Below are 25,567 nucleotides of genomic sequence, written 5' to 3' on the forward strand. Positions count from 1 at the left end.
GTGTGGAGAGGATGTTTCCTCTTGTGGGAGAATCTAAACTTAGAGGTCACAGTTTAAAAATAAGGGGCAGCTCATTAAATAGAGATAAGGAGAATATTTTCCTCTCGAAGAGTTATGAGTCCTTGAATATTTTTAAGGCAGAGCTAGATAGATTCTTGATTAACAAGGGTGCAAAATCAGGAGTGGGCAGGAATATGGGATTGAAATTACAGGCAGATTGACCATACTATTAAATGGGACAGCAGGATTGAAGGGCCGAGTGGCCTACTCCTGCTCCTAATTGATATGTTGAATAACAGCAGACAAAACTCAAAAATCCATTCAATCACAGTACTGAGGGATTTAAAATTAGCAAATCACAGTGCAAAATATAAACAGGGATTTGGTTAATCAATGCTATAAATTCACAAATTGACTTTTAACTGGGACTGAACCCCCTTATGACCAATTAACATTATTAGTAAAACAATGAGTAACATGATCATGCTTTTGGGGTAGTTCTGACATTAAGCTGCCTACAAGAATTGGAAGTGGAAAGTATCTGGTTAATTGATGAACAAGATATTTATTACACATAATTGAGACCAAAGGTTTTGGAATAATGGCCAAATACAAGAGTGTCTCAAATCTGGTTTTGCAAAAACCAATCTTGTCAAAACCAAACATTTGTCATGCATCAATCTTAATCAAAAATAACTTATCTGTACAATTTGACTATTGGACAATACTGACACAGTTATTCCCTTTGCTGTTTGTTGTGCATTGGTCTATTTCTGCACTCAGTGTCTTGACCCTCCCAGCTTGATTCAAGTCACCTATGGTCTGACTACCCACCCCCAAGTCTGTTCCAGCCTTGATCCTGAGAATGTGGATTTGGGACACTGTACCTGTATTGTTCTTTGGCATCTGGAACTGGATTGAAATCCAATATCCTTCATTGACCAACACCGGTGTATGAAATGACTCAACAATTGTGGGCATAAATGGACAACTTCATTCTTATAAGCATTAAGGATTCTTGGTAAAAAAATTATGTTAGCACAGTAATCCCAGTCTTGTGAGAATGGGTGACATTTTTATCAATTTTTGACGTTACTGGTTATCAAAAGCAGGAATGTGTTCTACTTCCCAGGAAAGCCTTTACCTTTATGAGCATAGGAATTTACAATATAGAAACAGTGTATAACAAAAATAATTATGCTAGCAGTCTTGCTTATCCTTACCTGTTGATATGCCCAGTTGAGTAATTTGTATCTGTAGGATCTTCTCATCGGATAGCACAGACTGAAGAATGCATGTAGCATAGCATAAAAGAAGCTGAGGAGTCCTAGTTGTTTCCGCACTAACATCCAGTGAGCTAGCCATTGAGGAAAACGTCTATATTTGGTACCATAATGGAGCTGGAAAGTGGCTGCCAAAATTCCTGGTAAATACACTAAAGCCAAAAGTGTAATGGCAACCACTGGCAGAACTTTGTTCATGACTAAAATGGGAATTTTATAAAATACATTTTTGTTTTCAGTGATATAGGGATGAATAATGTCCCTCAGTAAAGTATACGTGAAAACAACAATGGACAGCCCCCCAGCCAGCTTGACCGGGAAGTGCCAGAATGGGAAAAGCTCCAGTTGTCTATCAAGTTGTGACGGATATTCAAAGTCATCAAAAGGTGGGTGATTCGGCAATGTCACATTTCCTTTCGCTAGCCTGGGATTCTATGACAAAAAATAGAGTTTGAATCAGTGAACAAATAGAACTACTTGATTTGCAAACACAGAATATTCTGTTACTGCATCCTACACACATTGAACTTCAATAACTGGGCACATTCTACCCTCAGCTATCCACCTTGAAAAAACTATACTGTAAAGCAGAAATACTCATTCCAAACATCACAGGTTTCCTTCTACCTAATGCAACTTACAATTGCGAGTGACAGAAGGTGGCAACCTTTGAGAGAAGTAGTCAATCAGAATATTCAATTTGATTTGATTTATTATTGTCACATGTATTAACATACAGTGAAAAATATTGTTTCTTGCGCGCTATACAGACAAAGCATACCGCTCATGGAGAAGGAAACTAGAGAGTGCAGAACGTAGTGTTACAGTTATAGCTTAGGGTGTAGAGAAAGTCCAAATTAATGCCAGATAAGTCCATTCAAAAGTCTGACAGCATCAGGGAAGAAGCTGTTCTTGAGTCAGTTGGTAGGTGACCTCAGACTCTTGTATCTTTTTCCTGACAGAAGAAGGTGGAAGACAGAATGTCGGGGATGCATGGGGTCCTTAATTATGCTGGTTGCTCTGCCGAGAGCGCTGGAAGTGTAGACAGAGTCAATGGATGGGAGGCTGGTTTGCGTGATGGATTGGGCTACATCCACAATCTTGGGCAGAGCAGGAGCCATACCAAGCTGTGATACAACCAGAAGGAATGCTTTCTATGGTGCATCTGTAAAAGTTAGTGAGAGTCTTGGCTGACATGCCAAATTTCCTCAATCTTCTGAGAAAGTAGAGGCATTGGTGGGCTTTCTTAACAATAGTGTTGGCACAGGGGGACCAGGACAAGTTGTCAGTGATCTGGACACCTAAAAACTTGAAGCTCTCGACCCTTTTCACTTTGTCCCCATTGATGTAGACAGGCGCATGTTCTCCTTTACTCTTCCTGAAGTCAATGACAATCTCCTTTGTTTTTTGATATTGAGGGAGAGGTTATTGTTGCCGCACCAGTTCACCAGATTCTCTATCTCAGTCCTGTACTCTGTCTCATCACTGTTTGAGATCCGACCCACTACAGTGGTGTCATCAGCAAACTTGAAAATCGAATTGGAGGAGAATTTGGCCAGACAGTCATAGGTGTATAAGGAGTATAGTAGGAGACAAAGAACACAATCAATGCTAACAGTCAGAGTTGCTAAATATCCTAAAGTAATTTACATGGTTAAGGACATTACATGGATATTAAACTGATGAATGTTTGAAAGGAAATTTCCATTCAGCACATTTAAATGTTAAATTACACAGAAAAAAAGAATCACCTTCATTGTTTCTGTACAACATATGCTCTTATCATCCTCCTCCCTGATAAGTAAGCAATGAAAACAGAAGATGCTGTAGTTACTGAATAAGTCAGCCAATATCCATGGAGAATGAGAAACATGTGGGGTGATTTTTGCACCTCTCTTCACTGGTGAGATCTTGTTTCCTGCTTCTCTATGTCCCTTGCCGATGACACAACGAGGTTCCCACCTACACAGGGTGAGAACCTCATTGTAATACATTCTAATGAGTTACATTATGATTGGTGAGCCCCCCCATTCCCGACCCCACCACAACAACTTTCCTCACTTATTATTCATAACTCATCGACAGGACATCACATCGGTGAGGTTTCCAGTAGGTTTACAAAGTGTGAATCAGTCAAGGGTGTGCAAAGCACCTTGGAGGTACAAAGGTCAGTATAGCCCCTGGAGGAGAACGAATGGTAGCGCAGGTTGCCACTGCCAATTTCACCATGCCAGCCTGTCTGTGCCAGGGGCAGTACCTGGGCGAACCCTCTGAGAAGCCCCATTGGCAGCCAGAATGGGGGAGGGGGACATTGCTTGTGCTCTGGTGGTGCATGGGGGGGGTAAACTGCCCACAATGTTTGTGAGAAGAGGTTCTCCATGTCCTTGGCAGCGATGGCATTTACTTTCTGTGCTGATCGGGGCACCTTTTAAAGATGGCGCCCCAATCTCTGTGGAGCCAGCCTTGCCCACTTTATCAGGCCTCAACCCGTCAGACTTACGGCATAAACCCTGCTCACTGATTCTTTTTTTTTTCCCTGAGTGCCAAAAAATCCAGTCTAAAAACTTGGTGCATCTGGAGAGCTACACGCTGGTTTTCAGTCAGACCTGGCACCGAAAACATTTAGAAAAATTCCACCCAAGAATCAGCAGGTGGAATTTTCCCATTCAGTCTTTGGTGGGTTTTGTTGTAGGCTGGAGCAGAGAATCCAGTGGCAGCTAGAAAATCAGAAACATGTCAGCATAATAGCAATTTGCAGTTCTTCCAATGGCGGGTCAACTATCCTGCTGCTCGGTGCTGTGAATTAACATATCATGAATGCTCAGTAAAACAGCTGCTCACAGGAATCTTCTCACACCTTCCAATTGTGCATCATGCCAGCGGGAAATTACTTTGTTCTCAAGCCTGTTTGAAAAGGAGTAGCATGCACAAGTCAAACCTCAGTTCACTTGTGATTTCAATAAATAAGATGATGAAGGGGATGGATAGGTAGAGGTGGAGAGGTTCTTCCTGCTCAGAAAGGACAGCAGGACTAGAGGGCACAGCCTCAAGATAAGGGGGGGGGCGGTTTAGAACAGAGTTGAGGAGGAACTTCTTCACTCAAAGGTTGGTGAATCTCTGGAATTCTCTGCCAGTTGAAGTGGTGGAGGCTGCCTCGCTAAATATATTTAAGACGTGGGTAGATAGGTTTTTGGTAGGCAAGGGAATTAAGGGTTATGGGGAGAAAGCGGGAAAGTGGAACTGAGCCACTTCAGATCAGCCATGATCTTATTGAATGGCGGGGCAGGCTCGAAGGGCTAGATGGCCTACTCCTGCTCCTATTTCTTATGTTTAATGTGAGTGTAGCATACATTGCCAAACCACTATAGGACAGCACAGTGCTGTGGTCCTCATGCAGACCTCCACTTTCAGAGACTGACCATAGAATCCATTAAATCCCTACAGTGCAGCAAGAGGCCATTCAGCCCATTAAGTCTGCATCAACTCTCTGAAAATCATCTCCAAAAGTCCATATTCAGAGCTTCACAATACTGACACTTAAATCCTTCTTGTCTTCAATATTTCAATTCAGTGAGAAGGCAAAAGGACAAATGAATCCAGGGCTCAATGCTGCCTATGTCAGAGTCCTAAAGCAAGGGAGGAGGAGAAAGAGAGATAGCGAGTGAAGTTCCAGCAGCTGGCCCTGCTGAGGGTAATGGTCAAAGGGAGAGACCCAGACAACAGGGGTGACTTGCTAGACTTAGGGTTTACTGTAGAAAAGTATCCCATTTACAAGATGAGAGACAGGCAAAGCCAGGCACGTCTGGACTTTTCTCATGATCTGGTACATCACATATGTAACATTCTTCATAAAGACCTGATGTCCTGTGAGTTTGGAGGCTATCACCCACCAGTGATCACTGTGCTCGATTTCTTTTCTTCGGAGTCTCTCCAGGGCTCATTAGGACTCCTACATTCTGAATCACTCTCAAGTTCCTAAGATATATTCGAGGGGCCACTATATCTGCAGCGATGGGTGCTTGGGGTAAGGGATACGCTGAAACGCTGGCTGCTGACACCAGTGCGTCACCCTGAGTCATTTCGGGGAGAGGTTTAACATTGCTCACAGCTCCACACATTCTCTTATGGAGCAGGTCATTGGGCTTTTTTTGCTGCATTTCAGGTGCTTGGACCATTCAGGTGGCTCACTGTAACACACTCCTGATAGGTTTTCACGCATAATCACAGTGTGTTGCGCCCTTCACAATCTGGCAATGCAAATAGATCATGTGTTCCAGAAGGTGAACTGGAAGAGGCTGACAGCTCATTGGAAGAAGAAGATCTGGAGGTCCAAAGAATCTCCAAAGGCTACTTAGATCAGTGCAAGTGCGATGATTCCATGCAGGTAGCAGGACATTGGAGACATGCCTGTGACACTTTAACAGCTGACAGGTTCCAGGAAGAGTAAAGTTAAGTGAGGGGCATATGGCCACATCTCTCTGAGTCCTCAATGCCATTCCCTTTCATCTCAGGGAATGTCCAATCTCTCGCAGTGAGAATGAGTCCGGCATTCACACTTTCATATTCTGGCCTCACGAACCACCAATCCATGATCTCTGCTTCAGTCTGTGGCATCCTGTGAATGCCCTCGCTCTGGAAACTGAGAGTCCTTGAGGAATAAGAGTGATATGAAAGGAGACTGAAGCATTCACCGCCAGGTAATGATGCAAACCCTATTGCGACTGAGATGAGGACCTGCCGAGGGATCTCCTTCTCCTGCACGTCTTAATCTTCTGCCACTATCACTGAGGAGACACAAATACCGCTAGAATGTCAGTGCTGATGAGCTGCCCTCACTCAACAGTGTTCCTTGTGAAAGAAGGATTAGAAATACTTACATCTTATACTGCAAATAAGGACTTAAACACATCTCCCTGACATCACACAGGGTGCAGAGGCCAGGTAAACTGAGATTGACATTCTATGAACGTTAATCTGAGAGTGGAACACTATCACTGACTGTGAGGATTGGTAAACCTTGATCCAAGAAGATTCCAATGTAGAAAATCACAATGCCTTCAGATGAGGAAAACATTCACATAACAATTAAATTCACAGAAGTGCAATTTCATTACAGAAATATGGGGCGGCACGATAGCACAGCAGTTAGCACTAATGCTTCACAATGCCAGGGACCCGGGTTCAATTCCTGGCTTGGGTCACTGTGTAGAGTTTTCATATTCTCCCTGTACCTGCATAGGTTTCCTCCGGGTGCTCTGGTTTCCTCCCACATTCTGAAAGATATGCTGGTTAGATGCCTTGACCCAAACAGGCGCCGGACTGTGGCAACCAGGGGAATTTCACAGTAACTCCATTGCAGTGTTAATGTAAGCCTTACTTGTGACGAATAAATAAACTTTAATAGTACACATCCATGACCCAAAAGTAACATAAAAATTCCAAAACTTTCCGAACCCTCCCACTATGCCTGGGTGCAGCCCCTACATCCGCAGCCAAGGTGGATACAGCCTGCTGTAACTGCCATGCCCTGATATCTGTGATGACTTCGGTGAATGTCCTCTTGTGGCCCAAGGCCTGGAGGACCCCAGTCCTGATAATGATCTTTTGCTCAGGAACAGAAGTACCCTTGGCAGCCTGAGCAGCTGGAAAGAGTGGGGTCACAGACAGAGGGGACTGTGAGCAGCTGCACACATGTCCTGAGAGATGCCCTCATTCCCAGTCAAACAGCCATTTGAACCTAACTACCCAGTGATTAAAGCAAAAATAATGCAGAGTTTTGGAAATCAGAAATAGAAACATAAAACTCTGGAAGTTTTCAACAGAGTAACAAGTCTCACAACACCAGGTTAAAGTTTATTTGGTAGCAAAAGCCACTAGCTTTCGGAGTGCTGCTCCTTCGTCAGTCAAGTGGGAGTTCTGTTCACAAACAGGGGAGAGAGTGATCATTGTATGGTGGAGTTTCTGGTGCAGATGGAGGAGGAGAAAGTGGGTTCCCGGACACGTGTCCTTTGTTTGAATAGAGGGGAGTATGGTAGGATGAGAGAAGAATTGGCAAATGTGGACTGGGGGAGCGCGTTGGAAGGTAGGTCTGCTGAGGAGCAGTGGAGGATCTTTAAGGAGATCTTTCTTGGTGCTCAGCAGAAATTTATTCCGATGGTTAAAAAGGACAGTAGGAAGAGAGGTAATAAGCCGTGGATAACGAAGGAGGTGAAGGAAAGTGTTAAATTAAAAGCGGAGGAATTTAGAGTAGCTAAGAGCAGTGGGCGAGAAGAGGATTGGGAAAGGTTTAAATGTCAACAAAGATTGACAAAAAAGTTGATAAAGGAGGGTAGAAGAAGCTATGAAGCTGGGCTAGCACTTAATATAAAAAAGGATAGCAAGAGTTTTTATAAATATATAAAAAGGAAGAGGCTGGCTAGGGTGAATGTTGGTCCTTTAGAGGATGAGAAAGGGGACCTAGTGGTAGGGGATGGGGATATGGCTAAGGTCTTGAATAACTTTTTTGTTTCTGTCTTCACGGAGGAGGACGTGAATAATTTGCCGGGTGTTAGCGATGGAAAGGTGGTAGGACTGGAGGGTCTTAATGACATTACTGTTACTAGAGAGGTGGTGCGCGACAGACTGGAGGGGCTGATTGTGGACAAGTCCCCAGGACCGGATGGAATGCATCCGAGGGTTCTGAAAGAAATGGCGGAGGTGATAGTGGATGCCTTGGTGGTTATTTTCCAGACGTCGCTGGATTCCGGGGAAGTGCCGGAGGATTGGAAAACGGCTAATGTTACGCCGTTGTTTAAGAAGGGTGCCAGGCAAAAGGCGGGGAATTACAGGCCGGTTAGTTTAACGTCTGTGGTAGGTAAAATGTTAGAATCCGTCATTAAGGAGGAAATTGCGAGGCATCTTGAAGGGAATTGCTTGATAGGGCAGACGCAACACGGTTTCATTAAAGGGAAGTCGTGTCTGACAAATTTACTGGAGTTCTATGAGGATGTGTCTAGGGCGGTGGATAGAGGAGAGCCGGTGGATGTGGTCTTTCTGGATTTTCAGAAGGCGTTTGATAAGGTACCTCACAAGAGGTTACTGCAGAAGGTCAGAGGACATGGAGTTGGGGGTAGGGTGTTAGCGTGGATAGAGGATTGGTTGTCAAATAGGAGGCAGAGAGTGGGGGTCAATGGGTGCTATTCGGATTGGCGGTTGGTGACTAGTGGGGTGCCCCAGGGGTCGGTGCTGGGGCCTCAGCTATTTACCATTTATATAGATGATCTGGAGGAGGGAACCGAGTGTAGGGTGTCGAAATTTGCTGATGACACCAAGATTGGGGGAAAGGCAAATTGTGCGGAGGGTGTGGAGAGTCTGCAGAAGGATCTAGATAGGCTGGGTGAATGGGCCAGGAAATGGCAAATGGAATTTAATGTTGGCAAGTGTGAGGTGGTCCACTTTGGTAGGAAGAATGGTAGGAAGGACTATTACTTACGTGGCGAAAAACTGCAGCAGGCGACGGTGCAGAGGGACCTCGGAGTCCTTGTGCATGAGTCGCAAAAACCCAGCCTGCAGGTGCAGCAGGTGGTCAGGAAGGCGAATGGGATGCTGGCCTTCATAGCGAGGGGGATTGAATATAAAAGTAGGGAGGTCTTGCTGCAGCTGTATAGGGCATTGGTGAGGCCGCAGCTGGAGTACTGTGTGCAGTTTTGGGCGCCGCACCTGCGCAAGGATATTTTGGCCTTGGAGGGAGTGCAGAGGAGGTTTACTAGGCTGATACCGGAGTTGAGGGGGTTGAGCTATGAGGAGAGGCTGAATAAACTAGGCTTGTACTCGTTGGAGTTTAGAAGAATGAGGGGAGATCTCATTGAGACGTATAAGATGATGAATGGGATGGATAGGATAGAGGTGGAAAGACTCTTCCCGCTCAAAAAAGACAGTAGGACTAGGGGGCACAGCCTCAAGATAAAGGGGGGGCAGTTCAGAACGGAGTTGAGGAGGAACTTCTTCACTCAAAGGGTGGTGAATCTCTGGAATTCTCTGCCCGTTGAAGTGGTGGAGGCTGCCTCGCTAAATATTTTTAAGAAGCGGGTTGATGGGTTTTTGATAAGAGAGGGGATTAAGGGTTATGGGGAGAGGGCGGGAAAGTGGAACTGAGCCACGACAGATCAGCCATGATCTTATTGAATGGCGGGGCAGGCTCGAAGGGCCAGATGGCCTACTCCTGCTCCTATTTCTTATGTTCTTATATGTTCTTATATAAAGACACAAACTCAATTTACAAAATAATGGTTGGAGTGCAAGTCTTTACAGGTAATCAAGTCTTAAAGATACAGACAATGTGAGTGGAGAGAGGGTTAAACACAAGTTAAAGAGATATATATTGTCTCCCAGTGTTTACCCCAGTCCATTGCCAGCATCTCCACATCATGCATTTTCAACAGGGCAGACTAAAAGTGGAGAGGAAAAAAGAATTAATATTTTAGGTTGATGACCTTACAGGTCGATGATCTTTCATCCAAAAGAACGTAAGTTGGTAGCATAGTGGTATTGTTACTGGAAGAGTAATTTAGCAGGGCAATACTCTGGGGACTTGTGGTTGAATCCCACCACAGCAGGTAATGAAATTTGAATCTAATAAATCTAGAATTTTTAAAAATAGTCTAATGATGACCATTCTTGTAAAACCCTATTTGATTAACTAATATCCTCCAGGGAAGGAAATCTGCAGTCCTTACCTGGTCTGGTCTGGCCTACATGTGACTCCTGTTGTGGGAAAAATTACCACTCGGAGTCAGATCTAAGATTCAATATGCAGTTTTATCGGACAAAACTTTGGGAGAAGCACTGGGCTCTCTGCAGTGCACGCTGTCACCTTCTCAACTATACAATGGCAGTTCAGTATCTTTCATACTTTTACAAATAATAGACAAGTGCGGACATCGACAGCAAATGGTTAAACAAATAAGAGACAAGTACGAACAACTGCAGTTACACATCGTTATACAAGAATAGATGGACGTTGGCAGTTATCACATTGTTGTACATAGACTAGATACATTTATGAATTTATGTCCCCCATCAATTGCTGATCTCATTGTTTTGGTTCTGCTTTATCTCAAGCTAAGTTATCTCAAAGTCTGATCTATTTCCTGCAATAATTCAGACACTCACAGGTTTTAACTCACTGTACAAGTAACTTGTCTGTGCCCAAGTAATGTCTTTTCCCAGAATCCACTTTGTGCCAGGTAACCATCTTGTATCCTTTAATTTTGATTTGACTCCAACACTCCAGATCCACAGCGTGGTTCTACTCTTAAAAGCCTTCTGAAATGGCCAGTCAAGCCACTCAGTTAGGGATGGGCAACCAATGCTGGACCAGCCAGCAATGCTCACATTCCATTAATGAATAAAAAAACAAGTGATTCTTGGTTTCATCTCCTGCAAGAAATACTTGGCCGTTACACTGTACCTCCTTATGATAGCAGTCAAGATTAGGAACTTAACTGTGTTTGGGAATAGAAATATTTAGAACCAGTGTTTCACTAATCTATGCTATTGGCCAGTGGTGCTCAGAACATGCTTTACCTGTTGATCAATTAACGTTTCCAAATCTCTCACTGAAAATATTGTTTTTGTGAAGTACTAACAATATATTTGTAAAGTACAGTAAACGTAATTTACTGAACAGTGGAAGGTATGTCACCAAGGCACAAAGTAGACAACAGATCAGATGTCCAAAAGCTAGGACAAAGGGATAGGTTTGAAGGAGCATCTTAAAAGGAGGAAAGTGAGGTAGTGAGGCGGAATAACATCGTGAGGGAATTCCGGAGCTTAAGGCTCAGATGTCTGAAGACATGGGCATCAATAATGGAGTGATTAAAATCAGGGGAGCACAAGAGGTCAGAATTGGATGAGTGCAAATATCTCAGAGAATTGCGGAACTGGAAGAGACTACAGCTATAGGGAGAGCAAGGTCATAGAAGAGTTTGAGAGTCTGAAAATTAAGGCATTGCTTGACCAGGTGTCAATACAGGGGGGTGAGCAGAGGGGTTAAAGGAGAACAGGACTTGGTGCAAGTCAAGATATGGACAGCAGAGAGTTTTGGATGACCTGAAGTTTACAGGGAGTGGAATGTAGGAGACCTGCCCAGAGCATGATGGAATACAGGAACAGAAATCTATCAGGAAGATTTCAAATGGAATTTTGTGATGATGACAAAGTCTTGAGAGAAAAGGGATATTGGAGATGAAACAACAATTTGCAAGGACTTCAGAGTGAAAGATTGATTTTTTTTGAGATAATGGTAGATTCAGAAATAGAGAACTGCTAACAATATTGGCAGGATACTGGGAATGGGTTTGACGGAGTGGGAGGTCGCTCTCATAAGATGAGCTCTGAGAGGTCATGAGGGAAGATTAAAAGAGAGACTAGAGAAGTTTGCAACTTAGGGGCTGGAGCAGGGAGAGATACTAAAGGATGTTTGGTCAGTTGGGCTAGTGGAATGGAGGGAGGAAGCAGAGGCAGCTGATTGGGTTATCTCAATATTAGTGACAAAGAAGTCCATGAACACCTTACACTTATTGTTGGAGCTGAGGATTAAGAAGATCGGAAAGGGAGTTTTAAGAAGATGGTTAGCATTAGAGAAAAGAAACCAGACGTTATCTCAACATTTCAGGATGGTCATGGAATAGAGAGCAGTTTTAACAGACAAAAGCAGGACGCAACAATGCTCTATGGGGTCCAGTCAGATGGCAATGGATGAGTAAATCAGTTGTCCGCCAAGTGTATTAGTCATTTTACTTGGTCTAGCCAGAAAGAAATCAAGGTCTTTGGAGTACTGAAGGGATGCTAGTTAAAGATAGAAAAATATATACTTTTTCCATTTTATTCATTCCTTTCCTTCCCCCCAGCTCTGCACTTGCTGAAAACCTGTGATATCACTAACATTTTTTCACTCTCCGCAGAGGTTGCCATACTTGCTGAGTATTATCAGCACTTTTTGTTTCCTTTCAGAATTCCTTCATCATTTTGTCTTTAAGTTATTGCCAAAACTTGTTCCAGTGCGCCCCTGTCACACACCCAAGGCTTTGGTTTGGCAGATTTTACAAGATAACAAAACATTGTTTGAATGCAGGTCAGGTTGTGCTCAAAAAATAGCAACTGCCTTCAGGTGATTCAGAGGAGTTGGTCGACTTTACAACTTGACATTATTAATCATCTCAGTAAATAACTCAAAATTAGCACATTTAAAGCAGAGCACTATATTTTTCTTCTTCCCTCCTATTAAAATCATAACAGTTCAAATTAAGTTGCTCACTAGAATTAGACTTTTGGATGGAAACAGAATTCTCAAATTGTGGTTTAAAAGACAATTAATAAATGGTAGTTAGTAAATAATTAGTTAAACTGGCAATGCAATGGTCCAGTGGTTAGCAATGCTGCCTCACAACGCTAGAGACTCTAGTTCGACTCCCAACTTAGGTCACTGTCTGTGTGGAGTTTACACGTTCCCCCCGTGTCTGTGTGAGTTTCTTCCGGGTGCTCCGGTTTCCTCCCTGAAAGACGGCCTGGTTAGATACATTGGCCATGCTAAATTCTTCCTCAGAACAGGTGCCAGACTGTGACAACTAGGGGATTTTCACAGTAACTTCATTACAGCGTTAATGTAAACCTACTTGTGACACTAATAAATAAACTAAACTAGAAAATATAAAATCATTAAAAACTGTTGCCACAGGCATCAGAAGTGAGGTTTGGCAGGTTAAAGGGCTTTAGATCTCTGTTTAACAATGAGCTGGATTTTAAAACTTAAAAGTTTCTTTAAAAAACTTTTAAATACACATTTGCTACATTGCTATAAAAGTATCAATTATCCAGATCTTTTAAATTGTCAATAGCAGAAATTGCAAGGATTTATAATCACCATCTTTTGTAAATGAACATTGATCTATTTTTTCAATTGCACAAACAGAAAGATTTGTTTCAAGCAATGTTTCCCTGGGGTTCAGCTGTTGCAGATTAATGGATGTCTGAGCTCTCAGCCAAGCCTTACTATGGGACAGGTGGAGGAACATAGCTTGCCATGGATGTGGCATGAGTGGACAAAGGCTGCTTTTTGTCAAAGTTACATCAAAAATAAAACAAAGTCCTAGAGTGCTGCAGTAGGCCTTTTAATCAGTCCACCTCAGAACCCCGCAACCCTTGTAGCTGCTACCGAACTCTTTCTGGATAAGTCCACCCTCCATGGGAGGGAGTGCCTGGAAAGGAGACCACTAACCTCTCCAGAACACAAGAACGTAAGAACTAGAAGCAGGAGTAGGCCATCTGGCCCCTTGAACCTGCTCCACCATTCAATAAGATCCTGGCTAATTTTTTCGCGGAATCTGCTCCACTTGCCCACCCATTAACCATAACTCTTAATTCCTTTACTGTTTAAAAATGTATCTATCCTTGCCTTAAAAACATTCAATGAGGTAGCCTCAATTGCTTCACTGGGCTGGGAATTCCACAGATTCACAACCCTTGGTGTGAAGAAGTTCTCCCTGCTTCTATCTTATCTATTCCCTTCATAATCTTATATGTTTCTATAAGAACAGATGCTCTACCGTTCCACAGGCATTTTCTCCCAAGGTGGGTGGACCAAGCTGAGGAATTTCCTGACTCCCGTCATATATCAAAAAGATAGGATCAAGAAAATCAACAAACCTTCAACCATTTGGATTCATCAAATAAGATAGCAGGACACATTGACAAAGCTATTGAAATGCATATGGAGTCTCAGTTTTATAAAATTTGCAGGTTAGGTGGATTGTTCATGCTAAATTACTCCTTTGTGCCCGAAAATGTATAGGTTTGGTTGATTAGCCATGGTAATGTGCAAGGTTACGGGGATGGGAGGTTGGCCTAGATAAGATGCTCTTTCGGAGAGTCAATGCAGATTTGATGGGCTGAATCGCCTTGTTCTACACTGTAGGGTTTCTATTTTTTATAAACAGAGAAATAGACTTCAAAAGCAAGATGTTATGCTAACCCTCAAATCATCAGCTGGACCTCAGCTAGAGCATTGGCCCAGCTCTACACTCACATTTATTATGCTGAAAGTTACCCACAGAATTTTCCTGGGCTTCTGAACCAAGATTTACATCACATTCAGCACAACGCCCCATCCAAGGGCACCTCTGGTGTGCAAAAACAACAGCATGACTCTTCAATAATCACTTAAGAGTCAGGAGGTATGCGTTATGTTTACAACATTCACAAAAATGGAAAGAAAGATAGGTTTAAAAACACAATAGTTTTTTTTGTTAAACTCCAAAACTTGATGGAATGTGACTTCACATTGCCAAACCTGCATCTTTGGCAGCATTGATGAGTTACTCAAAACTCACATATGTGTGCTTGGTGGTTGTGGGTTAGTGTTGGGTGGGGGGTGGTGGGGTTGAGGCAGCAGGAGTGGGCAGTGGTCTGACAAAAAGCATTTTTACACAGTATCTTAACAACTGGAGTTTACTGTTTGACAACAAATTCACATTCAATAGTAAATAATTTTTCAGAGGGAACTGGAAGGATGGATAATTTGTATGGTTACGAGAAAAAAGTGAGGAGCGGATTAATAATTAGGTAAAACAAAGCAGTTGTGGGCACAATGGCCTCCATCTATGCTGTGGGAATATATAATTTTATGAAATAAGCTCATTAACATAGCATTTAAACTTTCTCCTTTTTGGCCAGTGTTTTTTTTAAATTAAGTACTTTGGTCGATTAGTTCAATCTGTGGTTAATTTTTAATCAACATTCGAATTTTACTCTTTGGAAAGCATCGCTTCATTTAGTGGTGGTTTGAAATCCATGTTAAATTACTTCTTAAGAGAAAGACCGAGTGACAGCTTTGTATCCAATTAAGCAGCACCACTGAGCCACGACAGATCAGCCATGATCTTATTGAATGGCGGGGCAGGCTCGAAGGGCCAGATGGCCTACTCCTGCTCCTATTTCTTATGTTCTTATGTTCTTATTTCAGCAGGAACTTTGATACAAAAAGTGCTTTGCCAGTTGCCAGCTTTCTCTCCTGATTATCTCATTGCACGTTAAAAATGAGTAAAAATATTAATATTTTTAATGGTTTTCATAGAATCGTAGGATCCCTACAGTGCAGAAGGAGGCCATTTGGCCTGTTGAGCATGCACCGACAACAATCCCACCCAGGTCCTATCCCCGTAACCCCATATATTTACCCTCCTAATCCCCCTGACACTAAGAGGCAATTTAGCATGGCCAGTCAACCTAACCTGCCCATCTCTGGAATATGGCAGGAAATCGGACCACCAGATACGGGGAGCGTGTGCAAACCCCACACAGACAGTCACCTGAGGCCGATTTGAACCTGGGTCCTTGCTGTGAGGCAGCAGTGCTAATCACATAAGAACATAAGAAATAGGAGTAGGAGTAGGCCATCTAGCCCTTCGAGTCTGCCCCGCCATTCAATAAGATCATGGCTGATCTGAAGTGGATCAGTTCCACTTTCCCGCTTTCTCCCCATAACCCTTAATTCCCTTGTCTATCAGAAACCTAACTACCTGTGACTTAAGTATATTCAGCAAGGTAACCTCCACCACTTCAACGGACAGAGAATTCCAGAGATTCACCACCCTTTGAGTGAAGAAGTTCCTCCTCAACTCCGATCTAAACTGCCCCTCCCGCCTTATCTTGAGGCTGTGCCCTCTAGTTCTGCTATCCTTTCTAAGTGGGAAGAATCTCTCTGCCTCTATCCTATCTATCCCCTTCATTATCTTATATGTCTCTATAAGATCCCCCCTCAGCCTTCTAAACTCCAACGAGTACAAACCTAGTCTATTCAGTCTCTCTTCATAGGCTAACCCCCTCATCTCCGGTATCAACCTAGTGAAGCTCCTCTGCACTCCCTCCAAGGCCAATGTATCCTTCCGCAAGTGCGGCGACCAAAACTGCACACAGTATTCCAGATGCGGCCAGGGTTTAAAACCACTACATGAGTATCCAAATTGAAAACATTCAATGTCTGGGCTTAAATGAGACATTTTACAGGGAACATACGAACATGCAGTTTAAACAAAGAATCTGCATAAATACGGATGCAAGAGACCCGTCTCAGCTTATACGTCATCCTCTGTCCAATACTTCACCCAATTTACTGCCAACTGGACCTTAAGTGAGTCCAACATCCTTCCTCTCCTGAAAATTCCAATTCAAGTATTGATCACTCCAGCTTTAAAGTTTATTTAAATGCCAGTTCAAAGTTTATTCTTTGGCCTATTACCACTGTTCTAATGGTCTTGGATTAATCAGAAGAAGTAGTGATGAGTCATCTGTACAGATGGTAAGGATTATGATTTTGGCAACTCAGGCTACACAAGTACCTAAAATCTACGTTTATATGGCTCTTGCATGTCATTTTAAACTTTACAATCTACATTCATCATTCCAGTTTCATTGAAAATGAATTTCTTCTGGTACATTAAACTGCAAAATAACAAAAAAGTGATCTCACTGCTCTCACGTCTTTTCACATAATACTTCACTCCCAGTTTTATATTACCTATATGTTACAATAAGATTTAAAAATTCCTTAAAGACAGGGTAGCACAGTGGTTAGCACTGCTGCCTCATAGCGCCAGGTACTCAGGTTTGATTCCTGCCTTGGGTAACTATGAAGAGTTTTCACATTCTCCCTGTGTCTGCATTGGTTTCCTCAAGGTGCTCCGGCTTTCTCCCACACTCCAAAGATGTGTAGATTATGTTACTTGGCCATGCTAAAATTGCCCCTTATTGTCCAAAGATGTGGAGATTAGATGGATTGGCCATGAGAAGCGTGTCGGGTCACGGAGTTAGAGTGCGGGGGTGGGGGGAGGAAGGTTGCTGGGAGGGATGCTCTTTCAGAGAGTAGGTGCAAACTTCATGAGCTAACAGCCTCTATTTTGCACTGGATGGATTCTATGTTCTTTATATTAAAAGCTGTTCCTACAAAGATTTGCATAATTTCTCACATAATCATGATTGCATCAGAAGCAAGGTAGAGGGGTAACTACTACATGCAGAAGAATCAACAGGACCTAAAGTAGGGTCATGGCTTTTCGGCACCAGTGACATATCATTGATGGTGTCAGCACGGTGACACAGTGGTTAGCACTATTGCCTCACAGCACCAGGGGCTCAGGTTCAATTCCAGCCTTCAATGACTGTCTGAGTGGAGCTTGCAAGTTCTCCCTGTGTCTGCATGGATTTTCTCTGGGTGCTCCAGTTTCCTCCCACAGTCCAAAGATGTGTGGTATGTGCACTATGACTCTCACCAACTTTTACAGATGCATCATAAAAAAACATTCTTTCTGGTTATAGCACAGCTTGGTATGGCACCTACTGTGCCCAAGACTGCAAGAAACTACAAAGGATTGCGAACAAAGCCCAATACATCACTCAAACTAGCCTCCCACCCACTGGCACTGTCTACACTTCTCACTGTCTCATAAAAAGTAGCCAGCGTAATTAAGGACACCAAGCACCCTGGCCATGCCCTCTTTCACCTTCTTCCTTTGGGAAAAAGATACAAAATTCTGGGGACACCTACAAACCAACTCAAGAACAGCTTCTTTCTTCCCTGCTGCCATCAGACTTTTGAATGGCATTCAAGTTGCATTAAGTTGCTATTTCTCTACACTCTAGCTATGACTGTAACACTACATTCTGCGTTCTCTCCTTTCCTTCTCTATGAATGATATGTTTTATCTGTTTAGCTCACAAGAAACAATACTTTTCACTGTATACTAATACATGTGACAATAATAAATCAAATCAAAATGTGCAGGTTAGGTGGACTGGCCATGCTAAACTGCCCCTTAGTGTTCCAAGATTTGTAGGTTAGGTGGATTAATGGGGTAAATACGTAGAATTATGAGGATAGGGCCTGGGTAAGATGCTCTCTCAGAGAGTTGGTGCAGACTCCATGGGCTGAATGGCCTCCTTTTACACTGCAGGGATTCTACGACCAGTTTGCAGTTATTTGGCTGTGAAGGTTTAAATGCATATGCTTTCTGCTACTATAAATGAGGCTTAGAACCCCTAACATTTCTCAAACAACAAAAAAACTTACACTGTTTTATTAGAGAATTTGGAAGTTTTAAACAAAATGATAATTATTGCTATGGAAAAGGATAAACGCTCCCTTGTCAGTAATCTTCATAATGACCGGTTCAAATCATGTCACAACAGATTTTTGCATAGAAATGTAAGACAACTCAGTAAACAGTACTTCTTTAAAAAACTTTTTTTTACCATTTTCACGTTATTTACGCCACTTGTTGACAGTTCCATTGCACATATTTCATCCCCATTATTGCGCGTGGGATAAGCACTCTCAATATCCATCAGCACTCACTGTTAATACCTGGAACAAACAGCAAAATAACATGTGGAAATAAAATCAGAAAATGCTGGATGAACTCAGCAGGTCTGTGGAGGGAAACAGAGTTAACATTTCCGAGTCCAAAATAATCCTTCTAAAGATTAGAATTCTGGTCCTGCCCATAAAGCATGGAAAATACCGGAATTCTAGCACAAATCTAAACCTAGAATAAACTTTTTCAAAGGGCACGACCTTAGCCAAAATAGGAGAAACAGCCGCATAAATATAACATGAGAACAAGTCAAGGATAAATATCTGTATACAGTTTAATATCCAAGCCAAGTGGAGAGTGGCTGGAAGCAACCGTAACACCAGCCGGACCATCCGCACCGACTCTCCCATTCATAGGTCTACCTCGGTTTGTTTCCTTTTTAAGCTGCAGCAATTCAGACCCCATGCGCTGCTTCGGGCAATTCACGTTGCAACCTCCAGGAACAAACTAGCGGCGAAAGTGAGTGCACGGATCAGGGAAGCATTCAATGAGTGTAAAGCTGTAAAGCTGCTGCCCCGCACCTCCTAAACTGCTGTGAGCCCGGATCATGGAGGCGATGGCCTGGTGAAAGGAACCTGAGTGCTAGGGCACCTGAACAAGTCAGGGCTTCCTCACCTGGGGGTCATATACCCCGTGCCCGTTCCCGCTGCCACTTCACCCTGTTGGCCCGCCACTCACTCCTTGCAAACACCGCCCCCCAGCATCTTGATTGGTCCCGAGATCCTGTCAATAACACCCACCCTCCTGGGGGCACGTCACTTATTCAGTGTGACAGTGCAAATTGCAACAGCAACCAATGGTGACCGGCTTAAATCAAATATTTAAAAGATTTTAAAATATTTAAAATAAGCGCCCTCCTTCTGAGTGGACGCACAACCGTAAAAACACACACACACCGAGGCTAACTTAAATAAAATAGCATTTCCAGATGTGATAATGTACACCAGTCCCCTCAGCGCTCAGTGGAGTGAAACGTGTCCACGTTGCAGACGGGGCATGACACCAAACTATTTTCACTGGAATAAAATGGCCAGCATGTTGTTTCCTACATTGCAATAGTGACTATATCAGGTGCAGTGCCTTAACTTGTCAGCTGGGATCTTAAGATAAAGGTAAAATGCTGTGGGTGTTGGAATCTGAAACAAAAACAAAAATTGTTGGAAAAACTCAGTAGGTCTGACAGCGTCAGTGCAGAGAAAACAGCTCCAACATCTGGAGTCTGCACGACCCTTCATCAGAGCACTTTGATCTTGTTTGTCTCTCTTAATGAATAGATTCAACGGAATTTGGTTTTTGGGGCAAGCAAGAAATGGATTTAGGTTTGCCTGGTTCATTCTGAGCATTGGCTTTGTAACTTGAAGCATGGAGTGAAAAAAGTGACTATATTATAGCAGGGTCCACACTTCAAAAGGACTTCATTGCTTGTAAATGTAAATAAATGCAAGTTAATATATGAAAGACTATGTATTATCAAGTAAAATTTGACATTGAGTAAAATGAGGAATTAAAACAGCGTGTTGACCTAAGTATATCTGCAGTTCTGATTACCATTGTATTACAAAGGCTTTCATGGTCCTGCACTGGAAAATATTTTGCAATAGTGTCAGCTGACTGATATCTAGCAACAGAAAGTTGAGCCATTGACACTGTCAAAATTAAATGTGATCACACTTAAGGAAAATTTAAATTACAAATTCAATGTCCTTAAGGGTTTTGATAAATTAATCCCTGAGAAGTTGTTTAACAAGTTCCCAACAACAATAATGAGAGAGCAGAGAAATAGGGCACATATCTCTGGAAACAACTATAAGTTTGTACAAAGGACTGACCTTGCTCTATCTAGAATGTTTCGTATAATTCTAGTCACTGTATTGTGATAAAGATATCCAGGTATGAGAGCTGGTAAAGTATGCAATTGGGTTATGATGAGAATATGGCAATTTTTAGACTAGAGAATAAAGATTCAGGATAATCTGAAAGAGGTATTCATTTATCTTAACGATTGTAGAGAAGGCGGGAGTCAGAATTCAAAATACTTACAAATTCTATAGCAAGAGGACATAACTCCAAACTGTTAAGATGGAGAGTGACAAAGTTTCCATTTAATTACTTTATAGAAGGTGGAAAATGATATGATAATTCTTTGACATAGGGCTCATTAACTAGACTGTGTTGGTCTTTTCCTGTCCTGGACTCCTTAATTCAGAAGGGAAGGGTGAATAAACAGGTTTACATGGAGGATAGTGTCAGTTTGGAATAGACCTCACAAGGGAGCAATCATGCTGAAAATAGTGACCACTTTAAGAGTTGGAGAGACATTTGATGGAAGACCAATTAAGGAAAGTTGTGAAATGCATGTTTATGAACTCAGGGAGTCAACCAGATTGTTCATTATGTTCCAGTGTTCAGTAGAATGATCTGGTGCCCAGAACTGAACAGTAGCACAATGGTAATGTCAGTGCTTTAATTCTTTAAATATGCAAGTTCAAATCCTACTACATTGAGGGGTTAAGTTGACATTTAACTGTTCTCTAAAATGGTCTGCAAGCATGTTGTATCAGACTTCTACAGAAAAAAGCACCACGTGGACTCTAATGGTTCAATTTTCAAGGACAGTTAGGAATAGGCAATAAATCACATTTTAAGAGCAAATTAAAAAATAGCTGTTTTTTAAAGTTACGTTCACCTAATTAAATAAATCTGAAATAAAAGTTTCTACCAGCAATAGTGACCCATGGTCATGGAGATAAACACAGAACAGATGGGAAACTGTTCAATCTACACTGCCTCATCCAAAACCAAAATCACTTCAGCCTCAGCCATTGAGTTTCAGAATACCAATGATGCTTGTGTGTGCGCTCACTCAGAAACTGAGGTCCAATGCATTGTCAACTCCTTTCACAAATACCCAGAAAACTTAGGTTCTCATTCAACCAGCTCCCACAGCAAAATACCCATTGAGTAAGATTGCCGACAAGATCCTAGAAAATGTAGTCTATTTTCTGTACCTTGTGAGCCTCCTCTTAATGAAAGCAGATGTAGACAACAAAATTCTTCACCACCTGCATGGGTGTCCTCTGGGTGCTCCGGTTTCCTCCCACAGTCCAAAGATGTGTGGGTTAGGTTGGTTGGCCATGCTAAATTGACCATAGTGTCAGAGGGACTGGCAGGGTAAATATGAGGGGTTATGGGAATAGGGCCTGGGTGGGATTGTGGTCAATATAGACTTGGTGGGCCAAATGGCCTCCTTCTGCACTGTACGGATTCTATGATCTCCACTGTGACAGCAAATGTCATGGTTTACTGGGCAGCTTCTATACGTGTCATAGACTCGGACAATCTACAGCATGCATCTCAAAGCATTGTAGAAATAGCCACAGTGGTTCTTTTGCAACATTCTCCAAATCCAATGGAAAGAAAGGTGATCCAACTGCTGTGTCCTCTCCCAAGTCAACATGCCCAACATCAAGGCATGAATCACTCACGATCAGCAGCATGTCATTCATATCCCTGACACCGGACTCCCAAAGCAACTGGTCTACTCTAAACTCACTGTGAATCTCCAAGAAGACAGTGGATATATTTTAGGAATGTTCTCAAAGCATCCCTGGAGAGATCAAAACTGCCAGTCAACTCATGGGAGTTCCTGGCTTGTGAAGAAAGTTTATTCAGGGAGGCACCAAACACACATGGAGAAACTTTGTTGGACATGCACAGAATTTAAATCCAGACATCGAAGAGAATGCATAAGCCCCCAAAACTTCAACTGTTCAACACTTCAAGCATCACCTGCTCCAGTCTGCAAACTGCATATTGGACTTCTCAGCCACCTCAGAACTCATCAAACTGCAGTAGAAGCAAATCATCACTGACCCTGGTGGACTGCCTAAGAAAATATGTGGCTCCAGACCCAGAGCAATTGGATTGGCTCTTAATTCCCCGTTGCAATGGTTTAAAAAGCCACTCAATTATCACTGCCTCCTTTTCAAGGGCAATAAATGTTGGTTTTGCAAGTGATACTCTCATCCCATGACTGATAATATATCAAATAAAAAACAAAAATTAAGCAAGGGTTATAGCCAAAATTAAATACTGGTAATGTAATTAAAAAACGCTTCTCATTATAGTAACTGTCACAGAGCTAAATATATGCCTGACCTTGTGTTATCTGCCATTGCAGTCAGTATATAATGTAATTCCTTGGATTTCACAAAGAAGTCATTCATTCAATTTTATAACTTGAGGCTGATATTTCTGAGAAGAAATTATGTTTTATTGTCATTTTCTCCTGAAAGTCAACCATATCTTAATTATTTTGCCTCTTAATTCATATGTAACTCTTCAAAATTAGGGTTGAATCAAAATTAACAGGGAAACCATTGATCAATACTATCACGTTTCATCTGTAAAAATTATAAATGAGGTCCTTTTCTTCCAAGGTAGGGTAATACAATTAAGGGTAAGATGTTTCTACATTAGTAATAAAATGTCAAGTTTAAGAAATGGGGAAGGCTAAATCTGTAAATCTCTTTAAAGACTCCTAATCATTTGTAATTAAAAAAAAAATCTATTACACTTTTCAGATATCACACATTTACTTAGATATCACTCAAGTTAGTTTGAACAGTCTTTGCCTTAATCAGACACATGCTCCTCATGATCAGAATTTTACTTTTACTATCTAATGTTCAGAATATTGCCTTTCAGGGTGAGAGGCAAATAGGGCTATAGTACAAAGAAAAGTTAGGATGAGTAAAAGTGACAAAAAAGCAAGCCTCAAGGCTTTGTATCTTAATGCACAAAGCATTTGGAATAAGGTAGACGAACTGATGGTGCAAATCGAGATAAATGGATTTTGTGCCATTGTGTATATTTAAAGCTGAGATGGATAAATGTTTGATCAGTAAGGGAATCAAGGGTCACAGGAAAAGGGCGGGAATGTGGACGTGAGGAATATTGGATAAGCTATGATTCTACTGCATGGCGGAGCAGGCTTGAGGGGTTGAATAGACTACTGCTCCTGCGCCTTGTGATTTTATGGTGTGGGGGTAACATATTAGCTTGGATAGAGGATTGGTTAGCTAACAGGAAACAGAGGGTGGGGTAAATGGGTCATTTTTGGGTTGGCAAAATGTAATGAGTTGAGTGCCACAGGGATTGGTGTTAGGGCTTCAACTATTTACAATTTATACCAATGACTTGGATGAATGGACCAAATTTATGTTTGCTAAATTCACTGATGACACAAAGATAGGTAAGAAAGAGGCCATAAGAGGAGATTCAAAGGGGCATACATAATGTGGTTCTGTAAGGTCTGTTAAATCAACGACTGCATGAGGGACTTTCAACAAATGGGAAATTTAAGGATAAACTTACAAACTCTCATTAATACACCTACTCTGTCTGAAGTCTCAGGTAATTGTGCCAAGCTCCACCCCATTTGACTCCAAGTGACCACAGCTCGCTCTACATTCTCCCCATTTAATTTGGGTGCCCGGTGGTGTGAGAAGTAACAGTGTATGCATATAACTATGTACAACTAACTGTGTACAAACAGAACAATGAGTTTACAGAAGAGTACAACAGTCTGTACAAACAACGAAACACCAGTTTGGTTCATACTGTTGGTGCATAGTCTGTTGGATCCATTCGTGCACTTGAACAATAGAACTCCAAATTGGCTCTTACAACTAGTGCATAGCCCATTGTGTGTCCACTGAGTGCTCTCCTTCTGCTTCTTTCAGGATGAGTTGGTGGAATGGCAGAAGTTCAATGGACAGAATGACTTTAGTCAGTCCAGACAGTTTAAGATGTGAGAAAGTCCCAATGCCGCGTGTTGGGCCTACTCAAGCATTCAGAATGTATATCGACACCAACAGGTGTAGCTGGGACTTTTCTATTGTTAGTATGCATGCTGTGGTGGGCAAGCAAGACACATTGTTCTGTGGTGTGAAGGTCTTGGACATGTTACACAGAACTCCAATGGCATCCAGGTTGTGTGAGGCGTATGGGGCCTGAGGTCCAGGAAAATGGGTCAATCTGAGTAATCAGCTGCTGGTGGTGGCTCGGCTACTGGCAACAGGTGACGGCGATCGAATATGTACTGGTCACCATTGGAAGCCATTATGTAGCTATGGGCTGTAGAGCCTTGTTATTGATCACTGCTAAAAGATCATAGCCTTGTGTGGCCTGCAAAGAGACTGTCTGGTCTGGTGCTTTAAAAGCTTATTTATTAGTCACAAGTAGGCTTGTATTAACACTGCAGTGAATTTACTGTGAAAATTCCCTTGTCTCAACACCCTGGTGCCTATTTGGGTACGCTGATGGAGTATTTAGCGTGGCCATTGCACCTAACCAGCATGTTTTCGGACCGTTGGAAGAAACCGGAGCACCTGGAGGTAACACTGACGTGGAGAGAATGTGTAAACTCCGGACAATCACCCAAGCCAGGAATTGAACCTGGGTCCCTGGCACTGTGAGGCAGCAGTACTAGCCAGATAGAGGACCTATTGCATGGATGTGTTTGTCATAGTATGTCTTACTATTTACTATGTGCGGTAACAGTGCTTCGTATGTGTTGGGTACAAGTTCTGGCTGCAACATGGCCTTGGAGGTTAGAATTAGGGTCCCAGTGATTCTAGGGAGAATCTGTTGAGCTGATAAGGGCAGTCCCTGTTGGGGAAGATTATGCAGGCTTAGAATTGTAGCATGGGAATCAGTGTTGTCCCATGCACACTTTTTCAGAAGATGTTTGGTCCAACATACAGCTCTCTCAAGGAGCTCATTGGACTGTGAAAATAGATGGCTGCTCATTATGTGATAAAAATCCCAGTGGAAGCAAAGATACGGAATTCGGAAGAGGCAAATATTTAAAGATGC

At 42.3% G+C, this 25,567-nt stretch overlaps 1 protein-coding gene across 1 annotated transcript in view; it reads right to left on the reverse strand.

The window, feature by feature from the left end:
* Window positions 1-18,676, reverse strand: part of LOC145361400 (STEAP1 protein-like) — a 28,255-nt gene extending 9,579 nt beyond the window's left edge. Inside the window, exons 1-2 of the mRNA XM_080217121.1 lie at window positions 18,567-18,676; window positions 1,224-1,715 (exon numbers count right to left, since the gene is read on the reverse strand). Of these exons, the coding sequence (XP_080073247.1) occupies window positions 1,224-1,715; window positions 18,567-18,659 (585 nt within the window). The 5' untranslated portion in view covers window positions 18,660-18,676. The remainder of the gene's footprint in view (window positions 1-1,223; window positions 1,716-18,566) is intronic.
* Window positions 18,677-25,567: the final 6,891 nt, after the last annotated feature.

The sequence above is a fragment of the Carcharhinus amblyrhynchos genome, chromosome 2, assembly GCF_965287045.1.
Source record: "Carcharhinus amblyrhynchos chromosome 2, sCarAmb.v2.hapA, whole genome shotgun sequence".
Classification (NCBI taxonomy): Eukaryota; Metazoa; Chordata; class Chondrichthyes; order Carcharhiniformes; family Carcharhinidae; genus Carcharhinus; species Carcharhinus amblyrhynchos.